Here is a 9,618-nt window from a genome sequence, read left to right on the forward strand (position 1 = left end):
CTGCTCCATCACAGTGGCCCCAGCGGCGGCGATCGCGCCCGCAGCCTCGACCGCCTCGACAGCCACCTAGACCAGCCATGGATTTCCTCATGGGCTTGTGGGGAGTGGCGCTACAGTTGAGATTGTGCGGCGGCTAGGGTTTGTGTGGAGGAGATGAGATGAGGAAGTTGAGTGCGCGCCCCTGTTTATATACGTCGGAGGCAGCCGAGGGGCGTGTCACGGGTGGAATCGCCATTAAGTTCGTTAGCAGAGGTGGACGGCCATCGCTCGGCAGGCGAGGCATCGCCATTAACGTGGCACAGACTGCCAAAGCGACACTACGCATCGACATAGGTCGCTACCAGATGGGCCTGATGAAACGTCTACCTTAGGCGCGACCGCGCTGCATCCATGGAGACATATCCGAGATGCATATTGCATCTCTAAAGACTGCCCGGTCATTATGCGTCGAGCTTCTAGGTTTGGGTGCGGAGGCATGTTTCAACCGCGCGGTGGTAAATGGCAGCTCCACGTCCCGCTTTTTAGGGAGCTTCGGGCCCGTTTGCGTCGTCGTGGGTCTTGGACCATAAGGGGAGCCCAGCCCATCTGATAACTGTTATGTTGACCCGTCGCTTCTCTCTGCATCAAAACCATGTGCCTCCCCTTCTCCCCGGCCGCCGGACAGGGGTTCGACTGCGACGAATCGCCGGCGGAGCGAGCCCTTCCTAGCCTTGGAAACCGCTTCTGCTGGCTGTACACAGCCACCACGCCCTCGCCATCGCCGCTAGGGAGCTCCACATGGGGGATAGAGAGGTGCGTACAGAACAAAGAAATCATGTGCTCTTTCGCACGTGTGCAGTTCGGCTGCACGTAAGGTGGTCGAACAATGTCCTGGTCCAGTAGTTCACGCGAGGATTAGATTGTCCAATCCGAACGGACTCTGCCTTATTGGTTCTCGTAAACAAGTGGAAACTTAACTGGTTACCACTTGTGTTGCGCCCTCTGAGAAGTGCAGTGTCAATTTCAGAAGAAAATAATTTTACTTTGCACCACTTATCTTTTCTATTCCAGTTATAAACTAAAGAAACTCATTTTCTTCTCGTTTGCTAATTGCTTGCCTGTGTTGAATAGTTGGCACCTATGTGAATGGATGGTCTGCTTCTTTTGCAGGAAGCGCAGGGCGTAGACAGGCTCACCATGCTGACTGATGACATCCTATTGTCTATCCTGGGGAGAGTCGATCATGCCGTGGCAGCAAGGACCAGTGTGCTGTCGAAGCGGTGGAGGAACCTTCCTTGGTTGCTCCCTGAGCTCAACCTCCATGTCAGGGATTTCCTGCCTGCCCCAAGCCCGAACCCCATTGAGGCACAGCACATGGGTCGAGCAATGGCTTCTCTAACCAAATCCACCAGTAGCTTGCTGGGTAACCGCCGCAGCGACCGCACCATCACAAGACTTTCCCTTCAGCTCTACATGACAGGAAATCGCTCGCGTGACATTGGGCTGCTAGTCAGCGACGCCATCGACAGAGAGATGGTAAAAGAGCTGCACCTTGCCATTATTGATGAGAAGGGGGCCAACGACTGCGAAAATGAGGATATGCTAAGGCAGGCTCTGAGGGTAGACAGGTTTTTTAGCGTCTATCCTAGTGTGCTGTGTTGCCTCATGAGGCTCCATCTGGTCAATGCGCGCTTTGCTGAATCGGATTTACATCACCTATTGTTTGACTGCAGCAGGCAACTGCAGCACCTTAGTATCGATAATTGTGACACTGGAGACTGTTCGGTATGGCGGATAGATGCGCCAGATTCAAAACTCAGAATTCTCGAAGTCTACTTTCCCTGCTGGCAAAGACTTGAGGTGCTCTGCCTTCCAAAACTAGAGAGGCTATCTTGGGAGGGCTGGTTTTATTTCCATGCCCCCTTGCTGTTTGGTTCTGTCCCAGCTCTTAAGGAATTGTACCTCTTAAATCCGGCAACTCCTAATCAAAGGGGCTTTAGTTTAGCGGAGGTACTGCATGGAACGACAAATGTAAATACTCTGACATTAAACTTCGCAGGGGAAAAGGTAAAATGATACATACTTTTTCAAGCACTTTGCATATTTCTATTGGTAGGTGATATATTGACCTGGTTAGCACATAATTTCCCTCCATACATGCAAACTGTGTCATTCTTTGCTTGTATATTACCAGCTTTGGATACAGCCAGAAGGGAAGCAACTCCGGGATGCATTCAGCAAGCTCAGGAAGTTGTGTATTCATGGCATCTATGTTGAATTTGACCTGTTCTGGACAATGAATCTCCTTGAAGCTGCTCCATCTATTGAGATATTTGATGTCGAGGTATTTTTACTCATTCCTTTTCGATTTCTTACTGCAACAGGGTACTAGCCTTTTCCAATATTACTCCTAAATTAAAAACACCATCACAATAAGTTTGGATCCGTCACTTTTTAGAGTGTCTTCAGTTTAGAATAGGCTCTCATTGTCTTGAAAAATAAGTGGTAGGAACCCTAGCATACCCTTTATGAATGGGTGTTTATGCTTCATTCAGGTATATGAACATCCCTGTGAAGATGTTACAGAAGAACGAATAAAAACTTTCGGTGACAGAGTGAAACCTTCATGGGAGATGCCTCGGTTCACAAGCTCTGGTAAGTGGCAATTGAAAGAACTCCTATTTATTGGCTTTAGGCCCAGTCTGGAGCAACATACCTTGTTTATTCGTGCTGTCATGGATCGAGCTCCAAACTTGAAGACAGTTCTTATCAATATCAAAGACTACAAAGGGTCATGTGAATGTTGTGAGGCGTTGGTTCCAAGGCCTTATCCGGCAGGAGGCACCTTTCCAAGGGAGAAGGCTGAGCAAGAAACGATTGTCAACCAACTTAAAGACAAGGCCTGTTGGTCCTCCCCACAGATAATATTTAGCATCGGTTATTTGATTTATGGCACTTACTGAAATCTGAATGATTTCTTTTTTTTGTATTTTGAACGCGAGTCCATTTTGTTATTTCCTCGTCCTATTGGCAGCTTGTCTTCACATTCTGCAAACCAAAGCAGAAAATTTAACAGTTGACTTTTTTTTGGTGAAGCATGGCTTCAAGCTGTGTTGCCGTGGCCAGAATGGATCGACACGCCTCACAGCGAAATCTTATCACTCGCCTGTCGTGCTGACTGCTGAATACAGAGCAGGTGGATGGGAGATGCAAAGCCACATTTTTGCGGTGTATCTTTTTAAATTTTCCCTTTTAACAGATTTCTCAGTGTTGTTTCTCAAAACTGGGATTGAATTCAGAGTTCAAAGTTTATGCCATGATGAATAGTTTCAAAAAAGAACCTGAATTATCATGAGTGTTTGTTCTACAGTAGTACAATGGTATCATTTAAGCATTGATACCAGTTGTTTACGCGGAAGCTTCTCAACACTCGCTGTACCTGAGCTAGGTCTGTCTGTTTTCCTTTCTATAAAATTGATCTGGAAGTTTTTTCATGTTGCACTGTCTGGGTGCTTCTACATTCCTGGACGGATGTAGAGAAAATCAGTTTCATCTCACGCTGAAACACGACTGGAGAGCTGTCATCGAAGGGTTTGTTTGAATAATGGACTGGTAACCATTACTCATTTGAAAGTTTCCCACGGTGATCTAATATCTTTTAAAGAAAATGACGCGAGAACCCTCGGTGAAGAAATAATGAGATCTTTCTATAACGACATATCAGTTGGAAAAATTGTAGGCAAATTCCTACCGGCTAAAATCTGGAGAAGAACAAAAACAGAATGGTTCCGCTTACTCACAACTCAGAGGGATGCCGCATACTACTCAAATCCTTGTTCATTTGGATCTTAAAGGCGCTTGCCAATTTCTACTTGCCGGGCAGCGCCATCCTAGTAGGATTATTTTTGAGTCTATTAGCGGCAAGTTCCACAGCAATGGCCGTGGGTCCCTTTGACTAGATGACCGGGGATTCAAATAAGAGACTCCTCCGTAAGAGCATCTTCACTCGTCTCCCCGACGAGGCCCCCGGGCGACGTTTTTCCCATCCGGACGGCGAAATTCTGCCCAGTTGCGCCCCCAGTTCCTCGGTTTCGTCCAGATTTGGCCCTTCATCCATCCGGCGAGCCCACGCCATCCCCGGTCCCCCGAGGCGCGCTCGGGGACTCCGGACGAAAGAATTTGGCGCGAAACGTCGTGTGGACCCTCGTAGTCGGCGACAGGACCGCCAAATCCTGTCAATTTCCCTCCAATTTGCTTGCATATCCCCATTCTCTTCCGCCGAATTTGTGTAGGCATCTCCATTCTCCTCCTCGTCTTTCTCGTCCACCACCATGCCGCCGAAGCCGAGGAAGCCGCGGGCGAAGAAGGAGCGGCCACCGGGTGTGTCCAACGCACAGTGGGCGGCGGACGAGCTCCGGCGCCAGATCGAAACAAGCGGCAGGACGGAGAGGGAGAAAAAACTCTCCGCGAGAGGGCGGCGGCGGAGGACGAACAAGCGAGGAAGATCTCCATGGCCATGAGCGTGGGCCATGCTCGTCGCGGCGGCGCCGCCATGTTCCCCGGCCAATGGCCGATGCAAGGTACAAGCAGTTCCCCGTCGACTTTCTCCCCTTCGAGCTTCTTGCCGTCATCGCCTGCCATCTTCCAAGAGACCACCTACGGCCAAACGTCCAGGTTCACGCCGTCGCCGCCCGAGCTCGCCGTCGAGAACCAGTACGAGGGCATCTCGCCGGCCCTGCGACGAGGGCCACTCCCGTTCGGTGCGACGGCGGCGCCGAACGACGAGGTGATGAACGAGATGATCGACTCCGGCTCCGCGGCCGCCGCTGCGAGCCCGGGGTTCTTCACGCAAGAGGAGGCGAGAGCGACGGCCGCTATCGCGGCGCGCAACGGGTGGGTGGAGGATGTGGCCGACGGAAGCCAAGCCGTCGAAGAAGAAGAAGAGGAAGAACCAACTCAAGCCGAGGTCGCCGACGACAACCAGCCGAAGGGAAAGAAGAAGAGGAAGAAGGACTCGCCGCCTGCCGAACCGCGGATCAAATGGACGGTGAAGGAAAAGGAGTGCCTCGCCGAAGCTTGGATGACCGTGTCCATGAACGGCATAACCGGGGCGAATCAGTCGTACGACACGTATTGGCTTCGAGTGAAGGCGGCGTTCGACGAGCCCTACTTCAACAGGACGATCATGAACCGGGGAGACAAGGCCATGGCCACCCATTGGAGGATCATACAGACGGCGCGCAGCAAATGGCACGGCATACAGGAGGAGATAAAAGAACGGCCGGTGAGCGGCCACGACTTCGAAGCCAAGGTATGCATGCTCACACGCCGTGGCTCCTCCGTCGACCCTGCATGTACTGATAGCCGTGAGCTGACCCGTCTCGCCGTCTTCTTTTTCCCCAGGTGCGCCGTGCTTTCGACATGTACCACGACGACACCGGCTTGCAGTTCAAGTTCCTCAACGTCTTCTCCCGCATCGAGGAGTGCGAGAAGTGGACGGAAACCCGCAAGAGCCTCTCCAAGAGCAAAAATGAACAGTACAACCCCAACGCTCCGGCGCCAGGCTCGTCGGATGGCCGCCCGGAACTCGGCCAGAAGAAGCTCAAAGATCTCTAAAAGATGGGCCATCCCGCCGAGAGGCTGCAGGCGTAGTTCGACAAGTGCTGGGCCGACGCGAGGACGCACGCCGCCGGGAGGGACGACAAGTTCGACGGCAGGTGGAGGGAGATGCTCGCCAACCAAGGCGCCCGGATCGCCCTGCTGAAGACGACGGCGGCGGCGAAGAAGAGGAACACAGACTTGGCGTTCCTGATGGGCGGCAACACGGACCTGATGGACGAGGAGACGAGGATTTGGTACGAGGGCCATCGCACCGACATCCTCTGACCCGCTCCGGCCAGTTCTTCGTCGTCTCCGGTGCCTACCTCGTCTTCCTCACTGTCTACTGCCGCTTCGACTGCCGCCGCTTCGACGTCGACTGCGGCCGCCGCGACGTCGGCCGCCGCTTCGACCACGGCGTGTGAGGAAGCTGGGCCGTCAGACACCGCCGTGCCAGACGGGACTGTCGACGCCCCTATTTCGGTGTAATTTCCCTCTGATCGCCGATCTGTGGCTGATCCTTTTGCCGATCGAATTTGTAGCGGGAGATGATTTGTTTGAATTTCGACTTTGTCCGCCGAACTCCGGGTGGACGACTGGAAATATGGTTCTCCCCACGAATTAATTTCATCCACTCTGGCGATTGTTTCGTCCGGATTTCGGCGTGGGGAGGCCAAACGAGTGGAGATGCTCTAAGATCGAGAAGCAACTTATAAAGGTCAGCGAGGAGTTGGACAAAGGTCAGCGAGGAGTTGGACCAGGTGAGTGCCCAAGCTATGGCAAACGCACAGCTGTTCCCTTTGCCCTTACCGGGTACAAAAGAGGCGGAACAAGCTGATAACATCCGTCCAGTGTGGGCAAAGACTCAAAGAGTATGCAAATGATTACGTTAGGATAAGGATAATTTACTCATGATACACTTACCGAAATCAAGATAAATGCCTAGGCCATCTCGAGTCTTTCTGTCACAACCATACAAAAGGTGCCAACAATGTTTAGCCCTCCAAATAGTTCTAAACTTCTCCACATTTGAAATGAATCATAACTTGTAAATTAATTTGCTCCAGGGCATAGAACAACAATTTGCTGCAAACATATTACCCAGGCAGCACCCTAGAACTTGCAACGAACACTAAACATAAAATTCTGCCGATTTGCGTCGCATGAGCGCCAACCTCTGGTTAAAATAGTCGGCTATAGCCGATAGCCGCGAATTTTTTTGAAGCTATAAAAGACTATAGCCATATAGCCGATTTACTAAATAATGAAAAAAATTAATAGTTGAGGCAGTTTGATAAGCTGTCTGAACAAACAACAAATAAACTTGCACTAACACACTTGGAACGAGAAAATAATCATGGATCGTCACTGGACATCCAGTTCATAAAAATTGAGCACATCCTTTGCATGGTTTATCATGTTCTACGAGAAGAACAGTCTTAAGTTCGGAACGCGGCACATCACAGCAGTTATAAACAGTGCATGTTGATTCAGCCCCAGCGTAAAGGCAACAAACTGGAGCTCTCTATATTGCCCATTCCTGAACATATCTCCCATGAAGGTTTCACTTTTTATCACCTTCATAAGTTTCTAATCTTCCCTCCTCAGCCTCGTCACATGGATGTTGAAAGATCTGTGCAGAAAATCTCATGCTCTCTTAGCTGGTTTACATACTTTGATCAGTGTCCAGGGCACCGAGCTGAGATAACAAACTTCAAAAAAGAAACACCCAAAGCAGAACAAACACAGTTGAAAAAGCATCAAGAACGGCAACACTACGTGACAGCAAAGAGGTCACAGACGGTATTGCGCAAATTGAGGGCTCACTTATTCATTCATTCAATCTGCTGCACCAGCGCACAGCACAAGTTTGTAGACACAGACAAACACAAGACTAGACCACATCACGGTAGCAGCAAAGAAAAAACAGACACAGGACACGCCAGCATCCACTACAGGACACAGAAGGCCACCGGACTTGTGAACCCAGACACAGAAGCAACTAGGCACTTACTGGCCACCACGGAGACGGAGCACCAAGTGAAGGGTGGACTCCTTCTGGATGTTATAGTCCGCCAGAGTGCGGCCATCCTCAAGCTGCTTGCCGGCAAAAATGAGGCGTTGCTGGTCCGGAGGGATGCCCTCCTTGTCCTGGATCTTTGCCTTCACGTTGTCAATTGTGTCTGAAGACTCAACCTCAAGCGTGATGGTCTTGCCGGTGAGGGTCTTGACAAAGATCTGCATGCCTCCACGGAGACGAAGCACCAGGTGGAGGGTGGACTCCTTCTGGATGTTGTAGTCTGCAAGAGTGCGGCCGTCCTCGAGCTGCTTGCCAGCAAAGATGAGGCGCTGCTGGTCCGGGGGAATGCCCTCCTTGTCCTGGATCTTCGCCTTGACGTTGTCGATCGTGTCAGACGACTCGACCTCCAAGGTGATGGTCTTGCCAGTGAGGGTCTTGACAAAGATCTGCATGCCTCCACGGAGACGGAGCACCAGGTGGAGGGTGGACTCCTTCTGGATGTTGTAGTCCGCAAGGGTGCGGCCATCCTCGAGCTGCTTGCCAGCAAAGATGAGGCGCTGCTGGTCCGGAGGGATGCCCTCCTTGTCCTGGATCTTCGCCTTCACGTTGTCAATTGTGTCTGAAGACTCAACCTCAAGCGTAATGGTCTTGCCGGTGAGGGTCTTGACGAAGATCTGCATGCCACCACGGAGACGGAGCACCAGGTGGAGGGTGGACTCCTTCTGGATGTTGTAGTCCGCAAGAGTGCGGCCATCCTCGAGCTGCTTGCCAGCGAAGATGAGGCGCTGCTGGTCCGGAGGGATGCCCTCCTTGTCCTGGATCTTAGCCTTCACATTGTCGATGGTATCAGAGGACTCGACTTCAAGTGTGATGGTCTTGCCAGTGAGGGTCTTCACAAAGATCTGCATGCCACCACGGAGGCGGAGCACCAGGTGGAGAGTGGACTCCTTCTGGATGTTGTAGTCAGCAAGTGTGCGGCCATCCTCAAGCTGCTTGCCAGCAAAGATGAGGCGCTGCTGGTCCGGAGGGATGCCCTCCTTGTCCTGGATCTTCGCCTTCACATTGTCGATGGTATCAGAGGACTCGACCTCAAGGGTGATGGTCTTGCCCGTGAGGGTCTTCACAAAGATCTGCATCTGTAAGTAAAAAAGTAGACCAGAACCAGGATAAGTCACAGGAAGAGGAAATCTACAAGAAATAACAAATTCATGAACCAGAAGGCAACTATCCAACAGATATGAAATCATAACTACGAATCAACAAAGTCAAAATAGAGAGATGAGCAAACAGAAACAACTACGCTCTGTTTTAGCAGATGCAAGTCAACAATGTCTAAATAGGATGCTGACCAAACGGACTTGTTTTAGCGGGGCAAGTCAACAATGTCTAAATATAGGATGCTCACCAAATGGACACGGCTAGGTGGAAGTCATAGCAGCTTTATGCATGTTTGACAAGCTAAAAGTATGGATGAATCAACAAACAATATAGTCAAATCCACATGATTTTCATAGTATAACTGCACAACTACGGATCCTACAGGCAACTACAAGGCCCAGCGACGACTTCAGATAATTTTCCCAGCACAGGCAAGTCACAAGGTACAAGATGAAATCTACAGGAAATAACCAATTCATGAACCAGAAGGCAACTATCCAACAGATATGAAATCATAACTACGAATCAACAAAGACTAAATAGGGAGATTAGCAAACGGAAACCACTAAGCTTTGTTTTAGCAGATGCAAGGCAACAATGTCTAAATAGGATGCTGAACAAACGAACACGTCAAAGCTTGTTTTAGACGGGCAAGTCAACAATGCCTAAATAGGATATTGAACAAACAGACAGGTTTTAGCAGGTGCAGATTTATGTTCATGTCTAACACAGCTAAAATTATGGATGAATCAACTAGGACTATCGTCTAATCCACATGATTTTCAGAGTATTATCACTAGGGATCCTACAAGCAACAGCAAGGCCCAGCGATTATTTTCCCTTCACAGATCAGGCATAAGCGG

General features: G+C 50.4%; 2 protein-coding genes across 2 annotated transcripts; one reads left to right on the forward strand and one right to left on the reverse strand.

Moving 5' to 3' along the window:
* Window positions 1-631: 631 nt before the first annotated feature.
* Window positions 632-3,306, forward strand: LOC124655951. The gene is made up of 5 exons (XM_047194775.1): window positions 632-796; window positions 1,150-2,046; window positions 2,174-2,323; window positions 2,535-2,634; window positions 3,239-3,306. The coding sequence occupies exons 1-5, from the start codon at window positions 632-634 to the stop codon at window positions 3,304-3,306; spliced, it is 1,380 nt and encodes a 459-aa protein (XP_047050731.1).
* Window positions 3,307-7,587: 4,281 nt separating this feature from the next.
* LOC124652046 (polyubiquitin-like) lies at window positions 7,588-8,849 on the reverse strand. The gene has a single exon (XM_047191070.1). It carries the CDS (start codon window positions 8,842-8,844, stop codon window positions 7,588-7,590), a length of 1,257 nt encoding a protein of 418 aa, XP_047047026.1. The 5' UTR covers window positions 8,845-8,849.
* Window positions 8,850-9,618: the final 769 nt, after the last annotated feature.

Source organism: Lolium rigidum, chromosome 5, assembly GCF_022539505.1.
Source record: "Lolium rigidum isolate FL_2022 chromosome 5, APGP_CSIRO_Lrig_0.1, whole genome shotgun sequence".
Classification (NCBI taxonomy): domain Eukaryota; kingdom Viridiplantae; phylum Streptophyta; class Magnoliopsida; order Poales; family Poaceae; genus Lolium; species Lolium rigidum.

Bases quoted from the DNA above. Each gene is read 5' to 3' on its own strand.
- LOC124655951 (XM_047194775.1), top strand. From the start codon at position 632: ATGTGCCTCCCCTTCTCCCCGGCCGCCGGACAGGGGTTCGACTGCGAC. The intron at 2,047-2,173 runs GTAAAATGATAC...GTATATTACCAG, and splicing joins TAAACTTCGCAGGGGAAAAG to CTTTGGATACAGCCAGAAGG. The intron at 2,635-3,238 runs GTAAGTGGCAAT...CCCTTTTAACAG, and splicing joins GCCTCGGTTCACAAGCTCTG to ATTTCTCAGTGTTGTTTCTC.
- LOC124652046 (XM_047191070.1), bottom strand. From the start codon at position 8,844: ATGATTTCATATCTGTTGGATAGTTGCCTTCTGGTTCATGAATTTGTT.